Source organism: Lissotriton vulgaris, chromosome 4_1 (genome assembly GCF_964263255.1).
Source record: "Lissotriton vulgaris chromosome 4_1, aLisVul1.2, whole genome shotgun sequence".
Taxonomy (NCBI): Eukaryota; Metazoa; Chordata; class Amphibia; order Caudata; family Salamandridae; genus Lissotriton; species Lissotriton vulgaris.
In genome coordinates this window covers 1,460,918,541-1,460,945,099 of record NC_141691.1, presented here as the reverse complement: position 1 = coordinate 1,460,945,099, position 26,559 = coordinate 1,460,918,541, and the positions used below count along the sequence as shown (strand labels likewise).

The 26,559-nt window shown below is 45.6% G+C and overlaps 1 protein-coding gene across 1 annotated transcript in view; it reads left to right on the top strand.

Moving 5' to 3' along the window:
* The window catches only part of LOC147724109 (maternal DNA replication licensing factor mcm3-like), a 255,037-nt gene that overhangs the window by 104,089 nt on the left and 124,389 nt on the right, over window positions 1-26,559 (top strand). Inside the window, exons 4-7 of the mRNA XM_086966949.1 lie at window positions 2,543-2,673; window positions 2,775-3,013; window positions 13,933-14,041; window positions 14,137-14,290. Coding sequence (XP_086823075.1) covers window positions 2,543-2,673; window positions 2,775-3,013; window positions 13,933-14,041; window positions 14,137-14,290 — 633 coding nt within the window. The remainder of the gene's footprint in view (window positions 1-2,542; window positions 2,674-2,774; window positions 3,014-13,932; window positions 14,042-14,136; window positions 14,291-26,559) is intronic.

Sequence of the window (26,559 nt, the reverse complement as noted above, 5' to 3'; positions counted from 1 at the left end):
TGCACTGGTCATAAACTGAACAGTTGAACTGCTGCTAGCAGAAGAGTGGAGACCGAGGTCCATCAGGCCCTCCTTAGGCCAGTTGCTCCAATCTGTGCTGCCGGTGTTCCATAATTCGCTGCCCCCCGTGTGGCAGTGCCCCGCCCTGTTTTGCGCATGCGTACGCATGCGCACATTACCGCCGATGACGTGGGACCACGCCCACCATCATTCCGTGTCATCATCATTGCGCATGCTCTATTTGAACATGGCTCGCGTCTCGGGCAGACAGCGCCCGCGGGGTCCTTGTGCCAACCTCTGTACACAGCCTGTCTCCGTACAAGCAGGACCCCCCACCTGCAGGCCGGTATTGCCCCGCATTAAAGCTGCTACATATTTATTTAAAATGTAAACCGTGTACCCGGGAAGCGTGTTAAACAAATTATTATACGAATGATCACAGTGCATGTTGCGATGCTAAGCTGCCTGCATTACAACATCAGCGTGCCTCTTCCCAGACCCCTCTCCCTTTCCTGCTGTAATCAAATCTCCATCATAGATGGTGATTAACATGACATTCATTGACAGAACTGTTCCTGCCTCGTACACCGCCTCGGGCTGCTGGCGGCTCGAGGCTGTGAACAATGTTGGCACAAGGACCCCGCGGGCGCTCTCTGCCCTTCTCCACCCCGTGACGTAGGGGGTGCAGCCACACACGGGGATACAGTGAATATCGGAACACCGGAAGATAACAAATTGTTTGTTTTCCTCTTTTAAGTGTAACACTTGTAAAGAGGTGTTACCTAATATCGCATCACATAAAATACAATTACATCTTAACTAGATGCTGAATTAAACACACATGTAAATCCATCACCGGTTCTAGGGTGGTGAGATCGGTCTACCGAAAGGGGCACTGACTGTGGGAGGCGTCGTGTTCTAGTACAATATAGATTTAAATGTTCCTACTACTGCGTTCCTTGCCTCCAGCAATTTTCAGGCAACCATACAAATGTCAAGATTACTCTGGTGATTGATTGGACCTGCTGCAGAGAGATCGAAGTTTTGTCTAGTGAAAGCTTTGACTCTTAAAGTAGTGCCGGAGGTTTAAATGCCTGCTGCAAAGCACGTGTACCATGCAACTCACAAAGTGCATACAATGTAAATAGGTCAGAGTGTTACTATTCTGTCACGGAGCCACTTTTGTTACTTGCAGTTTATACGCTTAAATCCTTATATAGAACAGTGAGCTATTAACTATCCTCAAGGAGCTGCATGCAAACTGAAAGATATAGATTAGATTGCTATATCCCCCCTCCAGTGTTTCATCATCCTTATGTTGCAAAAAGGTTCATTTGGGTACAAATCTATTCTTAGCAAAGCCAAAACCCAGCCATGGTAAGTTTTAAATTCAGAGTTTGTTTCTCCAGACCAAGCACTTGTAAACTATACTGCCTACCAGTAAGGATGACTTGTGGCTTCTTCACCTTGCAGTCCTCTGTCTGATGTAACATTTTTTATTCACTGATCTACACTGTTATGATTAGTTTTCCCTGTTTAATGTGATTGTGATGTAAAGTGCTCTGACACCTTGCACTGGTATGAGTGGCGCTATTAAACAAAAGAAATGCATGAAAGTAAGTGGTTATGCAGATTTGAGTGGCACTGTTAAAGGGTGTTAGTGAAGGTATCCGTGGAGAAGGTGATTGGGGGGGGTCGCCAACCAACATTGTCGCACCGGGCATCACCAGCACGAAAGCCGGCCCTAATCCATCTAAGTAGGGGCAGACTTTCTTCTCTTAATATGATTGTTATGTCATTGAAATGTGACTGCTCATCTCAAAAGAAAATTACTTTTGTTTTGCCTTAGTTAACAATCCAATGTTTTGCTGGTTCAAAATTTGCAATTAGGACATCTGCAGATCAATTGACGTTCCGCAGATTAATTGGCGTTGAGGTGAATACTGGGTCCTTGTCATGCATTACATTGCATACCTGTACATATAGTGAAACTCTGTGCTTTATTTATCTTGGCTGCTTCATTTATCATGGCTGCCAGAACTGCCAACAAATGGGGGAGAATACATCTATTTAAAGCATTTTCCTTAATTCTCGTTGGAAAACTATCATGGCTCACCCACATTTGGTTGAGTTTGAGGACTCGGTCAGCCCGACTCCCCCACCCCCCAAAAAGAAAAGTTTAAGCTTGGACCATTGACTGATTCCAAGAGCTGTCAGATTCCACATTCTAGACTATATAGCAAGTGTACAACCTAATATTTTCGTTTCTTGCTTTCCTGGACGGTAACATTAATGCTTTGATAATTGTGGAACAGTGTTTCAGTGCCAGTAAAGTTAATCGCCCTTTTTTGTTAATGGGGTTGTGCGTTTGGAACAATTTTTGGCAAAATGGTTCTCCTTTGGTCTAATACCGCCATTAAGTGATAAATGTTTGCTTGCTAATCGGTCCGCATTTGTAGATTGAGTTGAAGAGAGGATACCGAGCCTCATGATCTTACTGTCCAGTCATTTCAATTGTAAAATCTTATTTTTCTTTTGCTAGGCTCATTGGTGAGGCCTAAAGTAATGCGAAGTGTACATTACTGCCCTGCCACAAAGAAAACACTGGAGCGCAAGTATACAGACATCACCAGTTTGGACCCATTTCCATCAAGTGCTGTGTACCCTACAAAGGTAAGCATCTCCTGCTGCTGCACTGTATGACCGCTGTATACCTAGACAACATTAACTTGAAAATTCAAGCATTATTTACATTTTCTCTTGCCTTTTAACAGGATGAGGAAAATAATCCCTTGGAAACAGAGTATGGACTTAGTACCTACAAGGATCATCAGACTTTGAGCATCCAGGAAATGCCGGAGAAGGCACCTGCTGGACAGCTTCCTCGATCTATTGATATTATTGCAGATGATGATTTGGTTGACAGCTGCAAACCTGGTGATAGAGTGCAGATTGTAGGAATCTACCGCTGCCTTCCTTCCAAGCAGGGAGGGTTTACTTCTGGCACCTTCAGGTAGCAACAGATGACTAGTATCCAATCTATTTTTCATGATTACTAATACATGTGCTGGCCTGCAGTGATACATACATGTTAGTCAATAGCAGGAGCATTTTAGTGCATGTGTAGGTCACTTCTGGAAATTATGTGAATTATAGTGGACTTTGCACGGTTAACAATTGTTGTGATGTACTTCTGAATTGCAAGTGGTGTGACATTGCTTTTGATAATGGGCAGTAAAAATAGTTGTTTTCGTAGTAGTGTTTTGTGACCCTCCTGCTTGTTCATTAATTCCAAGAAGTGTGTTGCAGTTTACATGCTAGCATGTGTTACTTTAAATCCCTACTAGCTTTCAGATTAAAGTGTTGACGTTTTAAGACTTTGGTTTTCAATGTTAATACCCAGTTGGGATCCCAGCATCCATGTCGATTACATTACATCCATAAAACACTTTCCTGGTACAACGGAGGCATCCAGTGTTTCCATCCGACCACGCTAAGGTGTAATGTGGAAGATTGGGTATTAGTGTGTGAATAGGACGTTGGTCAAGCTATTTGCCAGCAGATGCTAACAGAACAACGAGTAACATTAGTACGGTAAGTGTGTGGTAGATGTGGCACTGAGCATTTTATATATGGTGATTCCTCTCTACCTTGTAACTACATAAAGTTTTTTTGAAACCTTTATAATTTGTTTGTATTGAGCTTTGAAGTGTAATTGAACACAGAACACAAGTCTATGCCCAGTCAAAATTTGAACACAAATTGATAAACTCTATTTGTTTTAATTGTGTATTCTAGTATTTTGAGTGCTAGTTTGGCAGTATTTATTACTGAGCGAACTCCACACTAAATGGTGGTCCTGATCCACATTTCGACAAGTGAATTAGGAAAATGCAAGTTACATCTACTGCTGTCGGAAGTTCATATTAGGCTTGGTCTTAAGAGTTGAAACAAAAAAAATCTGACTCCTACCTTAGTTGAACTGGAAATAACGTGGGTAGCGGATTCCTCCCTAGTCCAGAAAAAAGGACTACACACAGTCAACCCTAAATTTGACTGTTTATAAGCTTGAAATAGTGTTGTGTTGGGTCAGTTGCTGAAAATCAGTTGATGAAATGGGGTGCACAACTGGGCTTTCTTTTCGTGCTTTACATATGTGCAGGTTGGAGAAGGTCTATCTAAATTAAATGCGACTGTGGGATACTTCATAAGTGGTATCTCATAGACTCCAGTATCTCTTGGTTGCTGCCCCACTTCTGGGGTTGTTGACAGCAATTTGTCCATGAATTTTCAGCCCAGCTTTCAGTAATGATGCTACTCTGACATGCAAAGTATTTGCAGCAATAACTGAATGCATGTAGACCTGTATTTAGCACAAGCCTAGCTAGTTAGCAATGGAGCACTGAACCAAAGGACGAGTACCTGAGGGTACAATTGAAACTTAGTGTGAGGTAGGGAGAGGTTGGTAATGTTCTGTGAAGCAATGTCTTCAGTTTCCCTTTGGGACACCTATTTTCTTTGATATATTTTTTTTAAATGTATTTTTATCATTGGAAGACATTGTACAAACCAATTAATTTTAAAATGCGTAGAAATCCAGTTCTTATCGCCCGTTACAGCGAGTTGTAAAGCCTGGTTAAAAACCCTTGCATCTTTTCTGTCAAGTCAAGTCAGAAATTTATATAGCGCGCTACATACCCAGAGGGTCTCAAGGCGCTTGAGGAAGGGATGGGAATTACTTGTCGAATATCCAGGTTTTAAGTTGCTTTCTGAATGCTAGGTGGTTCTGTGTGAGACGTGGGGAGTGAGTTACAGGTTTTAGCTGCGAGGTAGGAGAAGGATCTACCTCCCATGGTGGTTTTATTGATGCGAGGAATGGTAGCGAGGGCTTGGTTGGAAGATCGTAGCTGGCGAGGGGGGGTGTAGAAGGAAAGTCGTGTGTTGAGGCATTCGGGTCCAAGTTCGTAGAGTGCTTTGTGAGCGTGGGTTAGGAGGCGGAAAGTAATCCTCTTATTGACGGGGAGCCAGTGGAGGTTTTTCAGGTGGCTAGAGATATGGTCTTTACTTGGGATGTCTAGTATGAGTCTGGCTGATGCGTTCTGGATGCGTTGGAGTTTTTTCTGGAGTTTTGCGGTGATACCGGCGTATAGGGTGTTTCCGTAGTCCAGGCGACTTGTAACCAGTGCATGGGTGACTGTCTTTCTGGTTTCTGTGGGGATCCAGCGAAATGTTTTTTTGAGCATGCGGAGGATGTTGAAGCATGAAGATGAGACTGCGTTGACTTGTCTGTTCATAGAGAGTGAGGAGTCCAGGATGATGCCCAGGTTCCGTGCGTGGTCCGTCGGGATGGGTGCTTTTCCAAGGGCCTCTGGCCACCAAGAGTCGTCCCAAGCGGAGGGGGAGGTGCCTAAGATAAGGACTTCTGTTTTGTCTGAGTTCAGTTTCAGACGGCTGTGCTTCATCCACTCGGCTACTTCTTTCATTCCTCCATGTAGGTTGGTTTTGGTGGTGTTGGGGTCTTTGGTGAGTGATAGGATCAGTTGGGTGTCATCTGCGTAGGAGATGATGTTGAGGTTGTGTTGGCGAGCGATGGTCGCGAGGGGGCTCCAATTTCAGGACCAGGTTTGTGAGACCCAAGCATGTTTCCAGGGTGTTGATCAATGTTTGGTGGTTGACTGCAAAAGGTTGCTTAGAGGTTGTGCAGGATCCCAAGGAAGGGGTTATCTTTTTCTAATTTTGATAGTAAGTTCAATTATATTCACTTGCACCTCTAGATCATGGACTTAATTTATTTTTTAAATAAAACACACAATTCTGCTCACTCATTGGGAGCCCACAGTATCTCCCTTGCCTTCCATATCATTTTTTTGTCTGGAATAGTGGTTATTGTCCATCGAAGTGCAGGAGAATCCAGATAAAATAAGATTCTTAGAAAACAAACCATATAGTACTCTTTAAAGTGTCACAACAAGGCCACATCCGTTTGGTTATAAATGCATCAAGAGGGAAAATTGTGAAAGCGGGAGTGTGTTGGAAGTGAAGCAATTTACTAAAGAATCCAGCAACGCTGTATATTGGATCAGGTAGAGAACCAAAAGAAAAGTTATTGGCTTATGGGACAAGTCATGTTAGCTGAGGCATGAATACATCTTTGTTGAAAAGGCGAGTCCGTTATGGTCATCAGTCTGAAACTTTTTTGACAGATCACGGGCTACTCACACCTTTCTGCTAACACCTCACACCAGAGAATGTGGAAATGGAAAAGATAAATGCAGCAACTGACGGACTACAAGAGACCTGTCTCTGTAAACAGCAAGCTCTTCAATAAATGCATTTTCTCTTGGTAGCGCCTTACTGGACCAGTTTGAACTGATCTGCTATGCCAGTCAGCTGTTGAACATCGTACAGGGCTATTGTAACTGGAGTCACACATTGTATGGTTGCCATAGCACCCCCCCCTCACCCCCAGCAGTTTGACAGATGATTGGTACATTTTAAGAGTCACTTGGAAGTTTTAAGAGCATGGTGCCCAAGCACTGTGCATATGTGAAGATGGTCTCTTCTTTACGCATTTCTGCTAGACTGCTAGTTGATAAAACTGTTTCAAATGGGTACATCTTTAATAGTCTAGAAAACCTGTTTTGAGCTAGATGCCTTCCGCTGGAAGTTCAAGAGGGTTTCTTGAACAATCTCGTGTAGAGGGTTTTTTTTGTTTTGTTTTTGCATTCTACATTTTAATCTTGGCACATATCAGAAACGTGTCTATTCAAAAACTTTCTAAAGGTTCGATTTTGCTTTATCTGTATTGAAATGGACATTTGTGACCAGTTTGGTATTTTTCAGTTAAAAAATGTCATTGATATTCTAGCTTTCTTTTGAAATACTTTTGGATGCTCCAAAAGCTTTTTAGCAATACTTGAAAACCTTTTCCTATTCCTGAATTCAACCTTTATATCTGAAAGAGACACGTTAGTGATAGATTCCTTACCGTAGAATATTCCCAGGCGCCAGACTGGATCTGGGAAGTTTTGCTATCAGTACCTTTGCGTGTCAGTAGGTGGCGTTGTGCGGCTCTGCGTCTGTCTCTGGCATCTTAGGCGCCGAGATGAGGTCACGGAGACTATTTAGGCGCCACCTATATGGGCTGACATCAGTTCTTTTTTTTCTTTTTTTTCCTTGCAGTAAACGCAGATCCGGTTAGAGCACGTACCTTAGTCACTTTTTGACTATCTTTTTGGGGACTTTTGTCTCTGGTTGGCCTTCTCTAGTGCTTGTAGGGATAAGTGGTTTCATGTCCTGTGGGGCCTGCGGTCGCTACATGTCAGTGGCGGACCCCCATGACGTCTGTCTCTACTGCGTGGAGTGTGACCACGACTCCCGGTCCTGCCTGGACTGTCTGGTCATGGCTCGAAGACCTTGAGGGAGCGGCGCCGGAAGTTGATTGAAGTTGAGCATTCATCCCAGCGCCGTCGCGGTCCCGGGGCTGTTCTAGAGAATGCTTGCGGAGCCACCATCACACCTCCTCTGGCTCCAAGTCTTCACCCTCAGATTCAGGTAAGAGACGACACAAAAAGAAGTAGAAGAAGTGTTGTCACTCTTCAATGTCCCCTCCCCCCCCCCCCATGCCTCAAGTCGGTCCTCGGATGTGGAAGAGGGGGACAGGGGTTCCGCAGCCTGCCTGCCTTACCCTGGTCTGTCAGCAACTCTCCCGCACAGATGCAAGAATGTCTTGCTGCCATGGACTACCCGTTTAGGCCTCGGGCTGCCACCAGTGTGCCTTTGGGCCCCGCGGTTCTGTGTCAGGATACTGCCAGACCGCCGACTCTGGCACTGCCAGTGGCTCCAGCCCCGGCGCCGCATGATCCTGCGCCGGTGGCTCCGGCCACGGCCCCACAAGGTCCCACGCTGCCGGCTCCTGCCCCAGCACCACCTTCGGCTCCGCCTGCGGCGCCCCAGTGGATGCAGTTGGTTTTGCCTCTGCCCTGGTTCCCGGACGGTTTTGTCCCCGCTTGGAATCTGAATTGGGACAAAGCGCCGGTTCGGCCCCGGCCGGCGCAGTCCACGGCCCCGTTTTTGACCCAGTTTGTCCCTTCCCCAGTCCCTGCCCCGCCGCTGCGGTCTGCACCGAACACGGCGGAGGATGACTGGGAGGGGTCCGAGGACCATATGGCTTGTCAGTGTGACTTTGAGCAGGATTGGGCGGATGACTTGGAGGAGGCTGGCGGCCTCGATGTATCCTCTGACCCAGGGGGTTGCCTCTTCCCTGCCTACTATGGAGGAAGGTGCCTCGTACACGGTGGTGCTGTGTCATGCAGCTAAGGTACTTCACTTTGATCTCCCTATGGTCGCCCTAAAGACTAATCTCCTCACTGAGGTGCTCCAGTCGGCATCCATGTCATTGGAGCCACTACTGCCCTTTAATGACACCCTCACTGATCTACCGTGTTCTCTCCGGACGGCCAGAGTTCGCTCATGGACATGCTGTTTGATGGCACTCGCCTGATTGGTCATAAGGCCGACCGTGCACTGGAGCGTTTTAAGGACTGTCGAGCTACGGCTAAGTCCTTGGGCCTTTTCGCCACGCGCCTGGCCACGTCTACTTTTCATTCCATTTGTGGCCATGGAAGGGGCGCCCCTGCCTGCTCGTTACGTCAAAGCCTGCGCAGAACCAGGGGCGTGGAGGCTGCCGTTCCCGCTCCGGGGGCCGGCGTGATGGTCAGGCCACCTCCACTACCGCAGCATCAGCCTCAAAGCCTTCCTAGTCCGAGCTTTGGCGGGCACCCCACGCTGATTGGCGGCAGCATACAACATCGCCTCCCCCACTGGCGTTCTGTCACTTCAGACAGGTTGGTGCTGCAAATTGTCTGAAGATGTTACTCCCTCCCCTTCAAGTCTATCTCCCCCCCCCCCCCGCCCCAGCCATGCCACCTCAGTTCCACTGCATGTCGGGAGATCACTTTGCGCTTCTCCAGCAGGAAGTCACGGCCCTCCTGCCTAGGGGGCCATCAAGTGCGTTCCTGGGCGAGAAGTAGGGCGTGGTTGTTGTTCCTACTACTTTCTGGTCCCCAGGAAGGACAAGGGGGCCTGCACCCCATTTTGGACATCAAGAACGTCAATCGCGTCCTCCGGAAGGAGAAGTTCAAGATGTTAACTCTGGCTTAGGTCTTGGCTGCCCTCGACCCTGGAGACTGGATGGTAGCATTGGACTTTCAGGACGCATATTTTCACATCCATGTCCTGCCGCCCCACCGGTGTTACCTGTGATTCACGGTAGGCCACGAGCATTTTTAGTTTGCCGTGCTCCCCTTCGGCCTTACGAGCGCCCCTGGGGTGTTCACAAAAGTGAAGGCGGTGGTCGCAGCTCACCTGTACAGGTCAGGGGTGTCAGTCTTCCCCTACCTCGACAACTGGTTGCTGAAGGCAGGCTCACCCCAGGCAGTTGTCACCCACTTTCAGACTACGGCCGACCTTCTGCACTTGCTGGGGTTCTCCATCAACGTGCTGAAGTCGCACGAGTCCCTCTCAGAAGCTCCCCTTCATCGGAGCAGTTCTGGATTACACACTGTTTCAGGTTTCTCCTCCCGAGCAGCGAGTCTGGGATATTCAGGCTAAGATACCGATCTTTCAGCCTTTATCCCGGGTTTCAGTCAGGATGACCCTCCGGCTCCTGGGCCTGATGGCCTCCTGCATCCTGCTAGTGCAACATGCCAGATGGCATATACGGGCTCTGCAGTGGGACCTGAAGTTCCAGTGGGCGTAGCATCAGGACAACCTGTCAGATCATGTCCAGATCTCGGAGGACACTGCATAACAATTGCAGTGGTGGCTCACGTATCGTGATTGGGTCAATGGCAGATGCCTCTCCCTTCCCCATACAGTGGTGACGGATGTGTCCCTACTGGGATGGGAAGGCCACATGGGAGAGGTGGAGATCAGAGGCCTCTGGTCTTCAGTGGAGTCCCAGATCCATATCAACCTTTTGGAGTTCGGGCAATCCGACTTGCACTGAAGGCATGCCTTCCCTCTGTCCGGGGAAGTGTGGTGCAGGTGTTTACGGACAACACCACCGCCATGCGGTATTGCAACAAACAGGGCGGGTGGGGTCCTGGACCCTATGTCAGGAGGCTCTGCACCTCTGGACATGGCTGGAACATCAAGGCATTACCTTGGTGGTTCAACACCTGGCAGGTTCTCTGAACGCAAGGGTGGATGAACTCCGCCGCCGGAGCTTGATGGATCACGAATGGCGTCTGAACTGAGACGTGGCGCAAAGTCTCTTTCAGCCGTGGGGAGAGCCTTGGTTAGATCTATTGGCCACCGAAGAGAACGTGCAATGTCATCAGTTCTACATGTTGTAATTTTCAAGGCGGCATTCGCTAGGCAACGCTTTTCGTCACGAGTGGAGTTGCGGTCTGTTGTACACCTTTCCGCCTATACCACTTATGCCCAGAGTGCTGAAGAAGATACGGTGCGACCAGGCCCAAGTTATCCTTGTGGTGCCGGATTGGGCACGAAGATACTGGTATCCCGATCTACTCAGCATGGCGATCGATTTCCCCCGATCCGACAGCCTCTTCGGGAGGATCTTCTGTTGCAGCAGATGGTGATGGTCCTCCACCCGAACCGGTCGAGCCTCCACCTCCATGCGTGGAGATTGAGCGGTGACAGTTGTCGGCTTTCGATCTTCCTCCCGAAGTATGATGTCCTTCTGGCAGCCAAGCGTCCCTCCACTAAAACGGTTCACGCCTGCCGGTGCAACAAGTTTGTGGCATGGTGCACAGCTAAGTCTGTGGATCCCCTTTCTGCCCCTCTTTCGGAAGTCCTTCTGTTCCTCCTTCCTTTGGCCCAGCAGGGCTCTGCTCTAGGCACTATCAAAGGTTACCTTTTGGCCATCTCCGCCTTTCTACAGCTTCCAGATCAGCCATCTCTTTTTAGTCCCCAGTTGTTAACTGTTTTCTGAAAGGCACTACGCACACCTTTCCTCCCATGCAGTTTGTCATGCCTCAATGGGACTTAAACCTTATCTTGACCTTTCTGATGTGCGCTCCCTTTGAGCCGCTTCACAGCTGTCCTTTACGTCTTCTCACCTTAAAGACGGCTTTCCTGGTTGCTATCACCTCTGCCAGAAGAATGAGTGATCTCCAGGCTCTTTCATCTAAACCTCCTTTCCTTTCTGTTCACCTGGAAAAGGTGGTTTTAAGGATCTGTCCTTTCTTGCCAAGGGTTGTCACTCCCTTCCACATCGGACAGACCATCACTTTGCCCACCTTCTTTCCGCATCCTTCAAAAGAGGAAGAGAGGCTCCACCATCTGGACCCAAAATGTGCGCTCTCGTACTTTCTGAAGTGCACACAACAGTTCCAGGTGGATGACCAACTCTTTGTTGGCTTCGTGGGCGCCAAGAAAGGTCGGGCTGTACAAACGGGCCATCTCTCGGTGGGTCGTTCTCTGCATCAAATCCGGTTACTCCTTGGCTAAGAAGGATCCTCCTGTGGGGCTGCGTCTCCATTCTACTCTGGCGACAGCAGCCACTACTGCTCTGGGACAAGTAGTCCCTTTGCAGGAGATCTGTCAGGCAGCTACGTGGTCCTCGCTGCATACCTTCACCAAGCATTATTGCCTTGACAGCCAATTCTGGAGAGATGGCTTCTTTGGCTGTTCTGAGTTTCTGGTGTGATCTTGTTTGCAGACCCACCACCAAGGTTTGTATTGCTGGGGTATCTATTCTAAGGTAAGGAATCTATCACTAACATCTCTTTCAGATGAACAAGTTACTACTTGTGTAACAATCTATCTGTAAGAGACATTAGTTAGTAATAGATTTCTTACCGCCCCAACCATCCTCTCCATTCTGCGAACTGATTTCTGGGGTTAGAGACATCCCTTTTTAAGGGCCTTAGTTTCTTAAGCACCAGTGCACGTAAAGTAGTGTACAGAACTGGTGTCAGCGTGCCTGGGTGGCGCCTAAGTAGTCTCCCTGACGTCATCTCGGCGCTTACCACACCAGCGACTGACTTGGGGCCACATGACACCACCTACTTAAGTGCAGATGTACTGCTAGCAAAGCTTTCCTGATCCAGTCAGACGCCTGGGGATATTGTAAGGTAAGGAATCGATCACGAACTAATGCCTCTTACAGATATATCGTTATGCAAGTAGTAACTTGTGCTTTAGCCATTCCTCCTAGGCCATTTTAACTTTTATTTATTACCCTTAAACAAGGCTCCTAACCATGGCTCTAGGGTTGCCACTTGCTCTTTCCATAACCTGACCAAAACTAAAAGCTTAATGTGACCGGATTTTACGTCTTATTAGCCTGATTGACCCCCGCCTAACCATAGACTGATTATATTTTTCCTAACCATCACTTTAATACTTACTTCCATACCTCAAAAAAAGAGCTTAATCTAAGCCTCAACCTATACTTGACTGTAAAATTTACCTTAAATCTAAACACAACCATCACCATATAATAAGCCTATTCCTCACATTAAGATTGCATTTGAAATGTAATGTATTACACAGATTTTTCTTGTGCAGTTACCCGTTTTCCTTGTAGTGCTTTTCTCTGAAAGGTAATACAATGAAATGACTGGATATTAGTCCTAATAGTCTGTCTTTGCTGTCATTATGGCCAAGGGGACATCTTTGGTGTATTTCTGTAGAGCTGGGTTTGTGTGTCTCGGCTAATAAAAAATGTATATTAGACACAAAGTTAAATCTTCAGGGCCTTTTTGCACGGCTGAGCAACACTATGCCTGGAAAGGGAACTGTATCGGCGGTTTCTTTAAAAAAATACAAAAAAAACTTGCTAGACTTTTGGCAAGTCCAGCAGTGTAATGTCACAGATGACCATAAAAAGTAAGCTAGTCTACTTCCCTGTTCCCTAAATAGTGGCTCTTGTTTCTTTTGGAGGGAGAAGGAGCAGGGTAGTGGAAATCCGGTGGTCTATTATCTTGATGCAGAATTTGTAGATTGTGTTCTGTTCACATCTTGCACGGGTTTTCAAGTATTAAAATCCTTGATTAGGGTTGCACAATTATGAACCAGGCAGGCTGCTGCTCAGGACGTCTGGTTATGTGCTTGCATAGAACTGAAAGTACCCTGGCGTAACTCATCTTCTCTGTTTGTAAGGTTCTTAATTACTAGGCTTCCGCTGAGAGGCCAGGTCTGCCTCCAAGAGGAACTGCACATTAGTATTTGTATACGGAGTACATTTGATCCTTCGTGGCCTAAAGGCCCTGGCACTCCTCATGCTGCCTTATTCCTCCGATTTTTCTTCTATATTTGGGCTAACAAATCTCTCTGGTCTGTGCATGATCACTTCTGCACATACAAATGTTCTGGCAAGTGGGGACTTTTTAAAAGCCACTGACCTTTTAAGGGTTGGGTCATATTTCAGCACTGAGTGCCTACAAAATGTTTCTTAACATTGAGGAATTTTCGAAAGTTCCAGGACAGTTATGAACCCAGTGTGAAGAATCTATAAAAGATACAGTGAGAACAAAAATATGTATTACAGGTAAGTAACGGTCCGGTTAATAAGGAAAGGTGAAAAACCTACGTTTTCCCTTTGGGATTCACAGCTTTATTATCGGGTCATGTGTCATCAATCCATCTCTTTTGTGATGAAGTAAGGAAACGCCAATATGCTTGATGCAGCTGGAGGCCATTGTAAAGTGACCATGTTAATTTAAACTGAGCCATTCATATGTTTAATAATAATATTTTCAAGTGAAATGGCAGACTTGGTGTATGGAAAACCTTTTCCTGATTGGTGTGGACCATTATAGATGCAGCCAGAAAATTATGTATTGTATAACGTGAATAGCTTTATTATATGGAATCTCTCATAAAACCAACTTCTAGACTATGAGTTAAAAAATGCAGCTTGAAATGAGACTTAGAACTTGTTTTTCTCTCTGAACCCAGGACTATCATGCTGGCTAATAACGTCAAACAGATGAGCAAAGAAATGGCTCCTACATTTTCAGCTGATGATGTGGCAAAGATCAAGAAGTTCTGCAGAACTCATTCGAAAGTGAGTCGTAAATGCCAGAGGTACTACTCGAGGGTAATGAGGTTCCATTTCAATGTTGGTAATGTTTTCTTTAATTGCGTTATCATTTTAAACAGGATATATTCGAGCACTTGAGCAAATCGTTGGCACCGAGTATTCATGGACATGAGTATATTAAAAAAGCTATTTTGTGCATGTTGCTTGGAGGCAATGAGAAGATTCTTGAAAACGGGACACGCATAAGAGGAGACATCAATGTTTTATTGATAGGTAAGCGTCTTAACCAACATTACTTTGAAGTTGGCTTTTTTTTTCTTCCCCTTTTTATAACGTTAGGAAAATGTCCAGTGATCAACATGTAGTGCAGAAGAGCCCTAAAGTTCAACCTTTTATTAATTTCAATCCAGATTAAACTATGAAATTAAATGAAATGGAAACAACCACTGTATTGTGGAGATTTAAGGACTAAAGTGTTAATGAAAATGTATGTATGAAGTTTAATAGGTGGAATATCATTACATACAGCAGAAGCTTTGAGCATAACACATTAGAATATTGCAAATGCAGCTCAGTCTAGGATTATTCCTTTGATCTTTAACAGACTACGAGATAATTGTAACTTTGGGGGTCTATGAGTTTATGTTCACTGAAGAATATAAATTGGGAAACTCCAATGCAAATTAAAATTGTTGCATAGGTTGCTATGGAAACCTATATAGCTAGGACAATAAGGTTGCACAAAAGCAATCCAACTATGACTGTGCACTAGACCGGAGACATCTTTTTTGTGCGTTTCAGGTCCCTGCTAAGATTAGAATTTTTCCACGTGGCATTGCAAGGTTTCAGCATGTTTCATTATCATAGCATTGATCATCTTGGTGAAATATTGGATATGTAGTGGATATATGATGACTTTAACTTCTGTCCACCTTGCTAATGATGATTGCCTTTAAAATTAGAGTTGTGCCTTAATTCTTTTGTTGAGCCACTTATTGGGCTCGTGATTTACTTGATACCCCTGCGTTAAAAATCCTAGGTAAGAGATTTAGTAAGCTTATTCTTATCAAAACGGCTTTCTAAAATCAGTATAACCTAAATGATGACAAACTCCTGTTCATAGAAAAGGTTTTAGGCTTCATCACAGTAGCTAATATATTTAATTTGGAATGGTAATAGTGATGTTCTTTCTTCAACCCACACTCTACGACCTAGGTATTGTGCTGCGACTTCAGGGCTGGAAAACCATTCATAGACTCCGCAGGTTTTGTTAAGTATTTAATATTTAACGAAGTAATTGTTGTCTTGTGTATTAATAAGATTTCAGTAGACTACATAATTATGTAAAACGTTTGAGCCAAATATTGAACTTGGTCTTAACGTGCTCCTTTATGCCTATTTATATCCGTTTATGGCCATTAGCTCCAAAAGCAAGTTCCATTTGCTGTGGAAATAAATACATCTTATTTTTTTTTATTAAAGGTAGTTTTATACCATGTTCCTATCCTCAAGGGCAGCAAGTGTTTTTCTGATTAAAAAGAAAATATTACATTTACATGAAATGTAAATGTCATGGTACTTATAGAGCGCACTGTCACCAGACGGTCACCTTGCGGTGTCGCCTATTCGGCTTCCTGGTGCTGATACTCGTACCGCTGTGGAACCCCTCCTGGCTTTCCCTGTGAAGTGTCCACTCCCGGGCACCCCCAGGGTGAAGCCAGGCATCCTTAGCGCTGTTGGGGCTGGTGTGGAGGCTAAGTAAGCTATTGCCCAGAGTTGCAGCGTGGGGCCCGTGATTAGAATAGGCACCGAGGCGAGAATTAACAGGTCCGAGGAAATTGAGCCCGAGACCCCGCCGAGGCGGGAATTGAACCCTGGTCCCGGGCTAGACCTCTGCATCAGGGTTTGCCGCTCTAACCATTGAGCCACACTCCTCCTCCATGAGTAGACAAGCTTGTTTTAAAATCTGATAGCTTTTTTTTTTTTTTTAAACTTAATTATACCAAGGAGGGGATTTTAACGTTTGAAGGGAAATGAAAATCTGATCACAACTTTGAGCTCCTTCTGTATATCTCAACAAGTAAATGGATGTGCCCACAAAGGAAGCCATGATTTAAACCTTGTATTTCTCATCACACCCAACCTCGTAGATTACCCAATAATTACAGAAATATTAGGGTCCGATCATTTTCTAATGTTGTTCAGTTTAGTTCTAGACTGCATCAGGAAGGGATAATAAAAGTAAAAGTTTAAAAATCCTCCCTCAGCATTGTCTGGCCAGATAACATTCTTCGTGAAATAGGCATTTTATTATATCAATCCTAACTTTCTGTCTCTAATCCATGGAATCAGCCAGACCACAGAGTAATGGTCTACGAAGTTTCAAATGTTATTGACCAATTCCTTGAGCACACCTGCCAGCTGCACTCTCTTGTACATAATAAAAACACATTTGAGAATACTAGATCAGCTGTGGTGGAAGTCGCTCATGTCAAAGCCGAATTGTGGCTGACATATATACAAATGTAATTTCTTCCTGAGGCATGCAAAAACCTTTTTACTCCAATAAAATTTCTTCAGTGAACAATACCACTAAAGAATTATTTAAAATGCCCCCCTCAATTTTCAACCCTTCAGCTGTATGCAGTACATTTCTTTCCTCCTAGAAATTAGTAGACCACCAATCCAGAAGATTGGAGGTAATCGCAAAAGTCAGAATGTCATTCTGACTCATCAGATGTGAAAAAGTACCCCTCAATCTCCATGGGGCAATTTCCCATAGTGGATCTTTCTAAATGTAAACATATTCGGTTCTTTTGAGCCAATTTCTATTGACAAATTTGAGACATAATGAACAACAGCATGCCTTTGGGATGCCCTGTGCACCCTATCCCGGACTCCTTTCTAAAAACGTATCACTTAACTGTATACTTTATGGTCCATATTAACAGGTCACCGAGCAAGGGCTCTTTCCTTGACCAATGTAAACAGGCAGTCGTTTGCCCAATCTTGAAGAAACCCACTGTCGATTTTTAAATATTTTAGGGCCATGTCGTTGCTTCCTTTCATGGGCAAAATCATGGAGAAATTTGTAGTATCGCAAATCCAAGACTTTATGCAAAGCATCCTTTGTCTCCAGGATACTCAAGTAGGTGTTGGGCCAGATAGAGGTTTTGAACTTTCTATAATCTGTTAATCGTGATCTGAGAGGGGTGGTTGACGAGGATGACAGCCTTGAATCTTCTTGACCTCAGGGACACCACCTACACCATAGAGCAACTCCATTCTTGCAAAAAAACTACAGAAGTTTTCAACTGGTAATACTGTGTACTTGAATGTTTACCCTCATTTCTTCCTTATCCCTCCCAAAATATCCAACTAGATCATGTTCAATCTGAATTGAAACCCATTTAATGGGGTTTTCCTCAAGAGCCCATTATTTTACATGTTTTATTCAACTTCTAGCTCCACCTACTTGCAGTCACCTTGTGTCCATGTAATGGCTTATTTTTGCACAAATGACATTCATCTGGTCTGTTTGCTTTCAAAGAACTCTGCAAATAATGTAAATGTACATGTATTTATATAGCACAAATCGCCCACATCGCAGGCATCTATGCGCTTGCTTAGGGAACCCGTCCTGATATTCCCCTGTGAGATACCCCGGCAGGGTATCCACAAGGTGAAAGCCAGGCATCCCGCCGTGAGGGGCCGTTGTGGAGATTAAGCAAGCTATTGCCCAGAGTCGCAGAGTGTGAACCCGTGAGTCGAGTAGGCACCGGAGCGAGAATTATCAAGTCCGTGGAATTATTGTGCCCAACCCCCGTCGGGGCGGGGAATTGAACCCTGGTCCAGGGCCGATCTCCGCTTCTGGGTCTGCCGCCTCTAACCCCTGAGCCACACTTCTCCACTAATAATGACCCTTCAGTCCTACTCTTAGTATAGGAAATCACCCAGGCTTGGATGGAACAAAACATTCTGCAATGCAACCGAGCAAGAAAATCGAGATTCTCCCAAGTTTATTACAAAATTAGTAACTTAGACAATTCCACATGGCCTTTCCCCAGGTAGTTCTCCACCCTAACCAACTACTCAAGTAATGTAGGAATTCAACTAGACCATAGTCTTTTACTAAATGTACAAATTGCCACCGCTGCTAAGTCTTGCAGACTTGAACGTAAGACCTGAAGAACATTTTTTAGTTTATCTTTATCCCAAAAAAGTGATGGTGGCCAGTGGCATTGTCCAACTTTGCTTGGACTTTGGTAATACAGTTATCTTGGCTAACCTCCCCATCCCCTGACCCCCCTCCACCACAAAAGGAGCAGTAATTGCCTACAAATTATTCTAAATGCCATTTTTCGAACAGATTTTAACTTTAAAAAAGAAAAGAACATGTCCAATTCAAGACTGCTTGTGTAAGACTTTCTATAATCGACTAAAATATATAAAAAAACAGTAATGGCACTCTTTCCTATTCTGCCCATGTGATCTTCTACTTCCCATACTTTTGTAGAACCCAAATTCAAGCTCCAAAAATATATGGACTATCTTTTGAGTGTTTTCTTTTCTTTTTCTTTGATAGATTTTTGTCATAAACCATAGTACCACTGTTGCATGTATAGCGAAATATTATGAAAAGTACAATACGGATCATCTGCAGCATAAAGTCCATCTCTAAGGTCTCAGCCTCTCGAAATGAGCAAAATGACACAGATCAACATGTCATAGAATCGGCACACATCGCTCACATTATAGCCACTATGCATCGAGGCCAAACAAGTGATCACAGGTGGCCCCGTCCAAAAACTGAACAATAAACCAAAAACGAACAACTTCCCATCTCCCTCTATACCCCTTGGCATCTACTGCCCACCCCCCACCCAACTGATTTGAATCCTACAAACAATATGATAAGGGGTAGCCCTCCTATCACCCTACAGTCTGAGCTCAGCCCTGTTGGTCATTATCGGCCCAGAAGATAATTAACACATTTCTTAGTACTTGGCCATCACTGTATCGGGAACCTAAAAAAGCCAGACAGCCCTCCTGTGGAAAACCTAGTCAGAAGCATCCCCTGTATCCTCGCCCTAGCCCCCCTGGAATTCAGCCAAATGGTGTCCCATGCCGGTGCTAACTCCATGTATCTCCTCCTCTGACACGACTCGGAGGAATGCAATCCCTTCCCATGTTGCCCATCGCTATACATCCGCCCTCCTGCCTGGCAAGCATTAAAGCAACGTCAATGAACTGGGTGGAGATTTTGTGCTTACCAGGTCGAGGGTGGAGGCCCAGGAGAGAAAACGTGGGGGGTCAGGGCGCGGTCCATAGCCTCAACCAGCAGGCATACTCAAGTCCAATAAAAGGTCAACCAACAGCACCCCCAGAGCACGAGGAGGATATGTCCAGTAGCAACATGGCAGTGCGAGCAATCAGGCGAGTTTGGTCGTAAGTAGACACTAAGCTTCAAGGGCATGAGGTATGCCTGATGGAGTACGTAAGAATGTACAAGTCTGAAACGAGCGTTGCGGAAAATCGGAACTGGCTCCTCCCACATCTTAGCCCAGTCCCCGTGTGTTATGGGGGTCCCTATGTCCGTCTTGCAGCACCATGACAGGGGAGGGGGGGACAAATCTTCTCTCGCTTCATTTTACAATCCAGAGACTAGGCCGTGGGTGTTGGAGGTGTTGCACAAGAAGCTGCAACTATGGATTAGCCTGGGCTCCACACTGTGCCCTCCTCAGACCGTGTGCACCACCACTTTCAGGGTACCATACAAGTGGAACTGATCCACTGGCAGTTCAAAATCCGCAAATAGCCGCAGTACACAATCTGCGTATAATGTGCCCACTGTATCCAGACCCACTGCTTCTCAGTCCAGTAAGCACCCAGCTACCCCATCCAATTGCGTGACCAGTTCCTGCAGTAGGAGGTCCGGAGAATATGGGGACTGTATCTGCGCTCAACTAAGGACCCTCACCCAACAGACCTTGAGGACTGCCAGGTCATGTCATCCTATGCGGGTGGCCCATCTCTGATTGAATACAGGGATCCACAGCTGCTTCGAACAAGGGGGCTCCGACAAGCTCATAATTCTTTGGCCTCCCTCCCTGGAAAAATGCCCATACATCACTGCATTTGTGCTGCCAAATAAGAATAAAAATTGGGGGCGTTCATCCCACAGTCTGTCGCCTGCTGCAGTTTAGTCATTCCATATGAGATCGATAAGGATGGAGTCTAGGTCCGGAAGCGTAGCACGCGGAACCCCTAGTAGGAGTGCCGAAAAAAATAAATACAAAAGGCGATGTAGCATCACCATCGTAGCCACGGCGATTTGGCCTGCCACCAAGAGAGGCAAGGTCTTTCAAAACCCTGCACTCACTTGCAGAGCTGTCACCACCGTTCCTATATTGCCCTCTAAGAGGTTAGGGAGAATAAGATGGATTCGGACCCCAAGATGCTGCACCACAGTTGACTTCCACAACATGTCACCTATGTCTGGGGACTCCTCCCTATCGCCATGATTTTGGAACAGCATGGTCTTTAGCCACTACACTTGAAGGCAAGAGGCCTCCCCAAATGCCATGAGGAAATATACCACCCCTGTCTGTGTGCAGGTTGCACAGGTAAAGCACCCTATTGTCCGCTTAGAGGGAGGTGAAATGAAAAACCCTGTGGGTCCAAATGCCTGCAGAGGGCATGCCACTGCGTGCCCTGCACGCCAATGGCTCTACCGTGAGGGTAAGAAGCAGAGAGGATAGTGGATAGCACGGACTGGTGCCTCGCCCCACATTACACAGCCCTGAGATTGCGCAACCAGTACGGATCTTTGCTTCAGGGTCCACATAAAGTTATGCGGACCAGGCTACAAAACTGTGTCCCAATCCCATCCAGAGCATTCCAGCCTGGAGGGATCTCCAGTCTAGGCTATCGAAAGCCTTCTCGATGTCTACAAACATGCATCCGGCGCAGTCTGGTAGCCGCGGCCCCCCCCCCCCCCCCACCCCCCCAAGATCGCCATTAGTCTCCGAACAATAAGAGTCGCACACTGGCCTGGTATAAACCTGGACTGGTCCAGTATGAATTAACCTAGTTGTATGGGGGAGTAAACATTGCTACAGCACTCCGCAAATGTTCTTCTAGTCAACGTTCAACATTGACAGAGGTTGGAATGCAGTCATATCTACAGCAGACTTCCCCGGGTTGAGCAGAAGGACAATGAGAGCCTCTTGCAGGGTGGGTGGCAAACAGCGCCTTAGTAGTTTGTGCTTGATGGTATAAGGCTGCCAAGCGAGGGGCGAGGATGTTAAGATAAGCAGCATAAAACTCCACTGGGAGGCCATCTGTTTCCAGAACCTTCCCACCGGCCATTTGTCGGACCTCTGCCCAAATTTCCTCCTCCGTAATATCCTCCCCTAGGTACCACCACCTAAGGAAAAGGCACTTTCATACACAGGATAAACCTGGACCAATTTACAGCATGAATGAATGATCTGGTCCTGGGAGACCAAACGAAATGGAAGCTGTGTGGGCATGGTATAGCTGTGGCTAGACTACATCGTTTTGGTAGCCAGACCACTTTTTTGTTTTAAAGATAGACATGGGCTCTTCTCTCCTATTAAGAACAAGGACAAAGTGGTAATTAGTCTTTCTTGATTTAAAATTCTGTACAATGAGCATACATGGGCAGAATCTCCCCCAATAACCCTCCCCGCCACATGTTTACAGATGAGGATTTAGAATAAGTTGTCCCCCGACCTATTGTTCCACATTGCACCTATGAACGTGTAAGCCCACAATATTGGACCATCTAAACGCCAATTATCAATGTTGTGGGTAGGCTGCAACATACTGATTCACAAATATTCAGTATAAACTGGGTGCAGCCCTTGGGTAATGTCCATTTACATATGCATCCACTCAAAGGAAGGGATTCATCTCTTCACGACTTGAGACACATGATAACGTTCTATGTGGACTGCACCTTTTTGTGCAGAATGTTAGTGGGCCAGGTTATATTTCCATGCATATGTTACCGCCTTCACAGTGAAAAACTGAGTGACTTTAAAGCAGCTGTTTCATATTTCCCGTGAATGCGCTGCCCTGGGGGCAGCATAAGTTCGCAGCTGCCCAGTCTGCAGCACATTCACCATAATGCGGCGCGTTTTCCTTCATTGCACTGGGTGCACCTTTTTAAAGGTGCACCCAGTGCTATGAAGGAAAATGCGCCACATGTGTAATGCAGCCCCTGGGGAAGGAGTGTTACCCATCACGAGCCAAGGCCAAGTAGTTACTGTCTGGTCAAGAAATTAGAACACATCGGGGGCTACTCCACTATTGTGAAGGAGCGTCTCCCCACCGGCCAGCAGCCCAAAAAAAGAAAAATAAACAAACCCTTGCTTATAGTTTTATTTTTGCTCTTGGGGCTGATGCTTTAGGGCAGGGGCATAGCAGGCTGATGTTCAGTGTGCATGACTGTCTGGCCGGCCGTCTCAAGACAGCTAAACAGTTGTGTGTACTGAATCTCTCAAACCTGAGCTGGGTTAGAGAGAGCAGGCACAGGATCCAAGTCTAACTGGGAGCGGAAATCATTGGCGCTCATGCCAATCCTGACGCAGCTTTCAGCAGCATGAAAGCAGTGTCTGGATTAGTGGCAGTGGACTCACGGAGCCTGTGCCTGAAGTGGAGAGGAGAGGAGTGCAGTGCGGCAGGTAAGTGATTGTGTGTGGGGGTTTTTTTTTTTGTCTCATAATTCGTCCTTTTGTTTCCATTTCTCTGCTACTTTATCGACACACCAGCTGCTAGTGTTGAAACATTGGTTTGTGTCCCTATTCTTAAATAAAAATTGTGACTAGTCCCAGCTGTAAAATCCTTTCCAGCATGAAAAGGACAAAACCACATCTCTGTACAGTAGGCGCTTCCGAAATGTGCCATTTGTCAAAACTGGAAAATAATAAAGGTAAGCCAACAAAGCGCTTTTGTCAGGAAATGTTGGGGTGTCTTGGGGCTGTGAGAAATCAGTATGTACAAGAGGAAAAACGTAGCTGCGCAATTGAACATGGGAATAATTAAGATACCTGCATATCTGTAAAAATAAGATGCAGTAATATGCTCATATTAGTTTATTGAGCTCTAAATAATGTGTATGCTGGCGATGCAATCGTGAAAGCAAACAGTTCAATTTATTTTTGCGATATCAAGTGCTTATTGGTTTTGGGGACTAAATCGGATGCTACTTGGAAGTAACTGGTAAATCTAAAATTGTAGTGTAATCTTTTGGGGGGAAAAAAACTGTCAATGACACATGTCAAAAACCCAAGTTATACAAAATAGAATATTAAATCTTAACCTTAAGTAAATGGCAGAGTTTTAGCAGATAGAAACACGTAGTCCTAGTTTAGGATAATGTACCAGCTGCAACTTTATGAACTTGTATACAATGCGTTCCAAATTAAATAACATGACCTATCATCTATAGAAAAAAATGATTATATTATGGTTTTTAGAATTGGTTAATAATTGTTACCCTGCCTGAATCGTCCCTGGTCCTTTTTTATTATGTAACCTAATAGAGCCATCATTTATTCCAAATGGGAACTTGTGTATATGTTGAATGTTTCGAAAGGAAATATTAAAAATGGCATTAGTTAAATTATGAATAGTGTCAAATGTTCAATCCAGTGACAGCATAGCTAGTTAATAAAGACTATACTGAACTGTCTCGCAAGGAAAGATGTATTGTATTTATTCATCAGTGCATGACCAAAGCATCAATAACTTTATGTACTGGTCAAATAAAGGTGGTAAAGTTATTTTTGGGGAGTGTGCACAAAATTGCTCTGTCCAATTTTGCAAAGTACATGGTCAAAGTATGAATACGTTCAAGGTATTGAGAGCCTCCTTAATGGCAATTATATGCAATACAGATGAATGGTCTTTGTGAGATTTTAAATTATTAATTTGAGAAGATGGAACCATACCAATGCAAGCAATATATTGGGTCAAAACAGAGTTCATTGAGAACCTTGTTCAACATTTAGTAGTTAAGGCAGAAGCAGCAGATGTTTCCTGAGGGGAACAAATGTGTGAAATTATGTAGGAATCGCAAGCAATATTGTTAACAAGCACAATAGGAACACTTTGCCAACTTGGTAAAAATGAAAAATGCAGTGATCAGAATGACAGAGAAATGGTTCCAGTCGAATTAAGATAACCAAGATATGAATTTTCAGAGGTTCCAATCAAAAGTGCAATGAAAAAAAGAACACCAATTAAAGACACTAGCTGTGTTTGACTGGAACTTGGACATTTTCAAGCTGCCTATGATGGAGTGGGGATCAGGGTTTAGTCCATTCTTTCAGGCCAAAGTTTTTAATTTGTCATTTTTTTGGAAGCCACTCTTACTGCAGTGCAAGGCAGAATACTGAAGCTTGGAGTATCCCTCAGAGTTCATACTTGATCTGAGCTCTCACTGAGCCCTTGGTTTTTGCACCAAAAGCTGTCGGACAGAGCTGGATTCTGTAGCTTTTGAGGTCTTTGTCACTGGATTATATTAACTATCTTGTCCTGTGTTCAGTCTTAGTCATTGTTCTGTGTTAGCCTTAGCCAACCAGAAATAGCCAGTTCTGACGCCAAAGCTAGGCAGAAACGACCATTCTAGTCAGGGCAAGGGAGTCACACGCCAAGATAACCCCTGCTCACCCCCTTGGTAGCTTGGCACGAGCAGACAGGCTTATCCCGGAGGCAATGTGTAAAGCATTTGTGCCAGCACACAACAACAACATCATCCTAGGCACACCACAAAAGGAACTCCACACAAGGTTATATAAAAATAACTTCTGTATTGTTAAAACACATCAGATAGAATCACACATGTACATTGTGCCAACTGGCACGGGCAATATTCACAAGGGATTATTTACACAGGACAGGGCCACGTGGGCGCCTGTTAGAATCAGCACTTAGTAGAATATAGGATATAAAATCACTGTAGCACAAATTAGTAAATATAAATCACAACCAGTAACTACTGGTAACAGGTAAGTACCACCTACGCAACCCTAAACACCTTAGGAGAATGTCACGCAGGGAACCAGGACCGCACTAGGACCACCTGTACTAGAAAGAATAACCACCTAAGTATCACAATACAATTAGGGGTATAAGCAAGAACACATTACACATGATGCATCACAACATTCAGAGGTGTAGGGAAGGAGAACACATGATGCAAAAAACATACATTCAGCGGTGTAAGAACATGGCACATGATGCATCAATAACACATTCAGAGGTACCGGAGAAAACACATGATGCTAAAACATTCAGAGGTGTAAGGAAGGAAAAACACATGATGCATAAACCAACACATACAGAGCTGTAAAATCAAGGAAGACACGTGATGCATAAAAACATTCAGAGGTGCCAGAACATAACTCAATAGCGCAAAAACACATGATGCCTAAACAATTCAGAGGTGTAAGATCAAGGTGCGTAATCTTATTAAATGCATTACATTTCCTAGCACCATATCACATTGAGCAAAACTCACATTAGGCAATTACCATCACATAGATAATCACATTGCGCCTAAATAAAATCACATACCAGCCCCCATCTAATAAAGGGACTAAAGAGCCCTGTGTCCAGAATGTCCGGGCACGCTGCCACGCAGCACCAGTCAGGGGTGCGCCACCGGCGCAAAACCTAAACGTTGCAGGTGCCCACTACTTGCTGGGAAACAAACTGCGACGGGGGCTGTCATTAGCCCCTAGAATAAATCTGCGCCATCTGTTGGAGCCCCACAGGCTCTGAACTGCGCACGTTGGAGCCGCACAGGCTCTGGACATCACACATGCCCCAAACGTTGGAGCCACACAGGCTCTTAAACAATTATGGCCCATGGAGCCCTCAGGCTCTGAAAACAATGGCACCTCGAGCCTCTCTGGCTCTTAAACAATCCTGCCCAATAGTTGGAGTCCCGCTCGGGGGACTCAAGAGATAATGGCCCCCAGAGCCCTCTGGGCTCTACACACAATCTGTGCCCTGAGCCTCTCAGGGCTCGCAACCAATGCCCCACTAAGAGCCTCTCATGGGCTCGTGACTCAAGTGGGGCACCTGGAGCCTTCTTGGGGCTCCAAATAATCAAAACTGGCCAAAAGAAATTCCCCCTGAAGCCCTTGTGGCTTCATACTAACAACAAGCGCGAGATCGCGCTACTGGGGGGGCGGACACCAACAATGTGTCCTGGCGCCCCTCCATTCTCCTCTGCCCCACTCACCGGTTTGGAGGACTCCTCTGCTGGCAGACAGCGCGGCACCTGCGGGGCTCCCTCCTTCCTTACGGGAGCTCCGCGCTGCTACCAGCGGCCTTAGCCGCTGTTTTCCGAACTTCACCCGGGCCCCCTCCTGGGACCCGGGGCTCTGCGCAGCAACTCCGGTCTCACTCCTCGCGCTGCAGTGCAGAGGGCGGGACTTCCGGTTCGCTTGGCTCGGGGCCGCGCAGCGATTGGCTGGCTGGCCGGCCGGCCGGCCGAACACTTC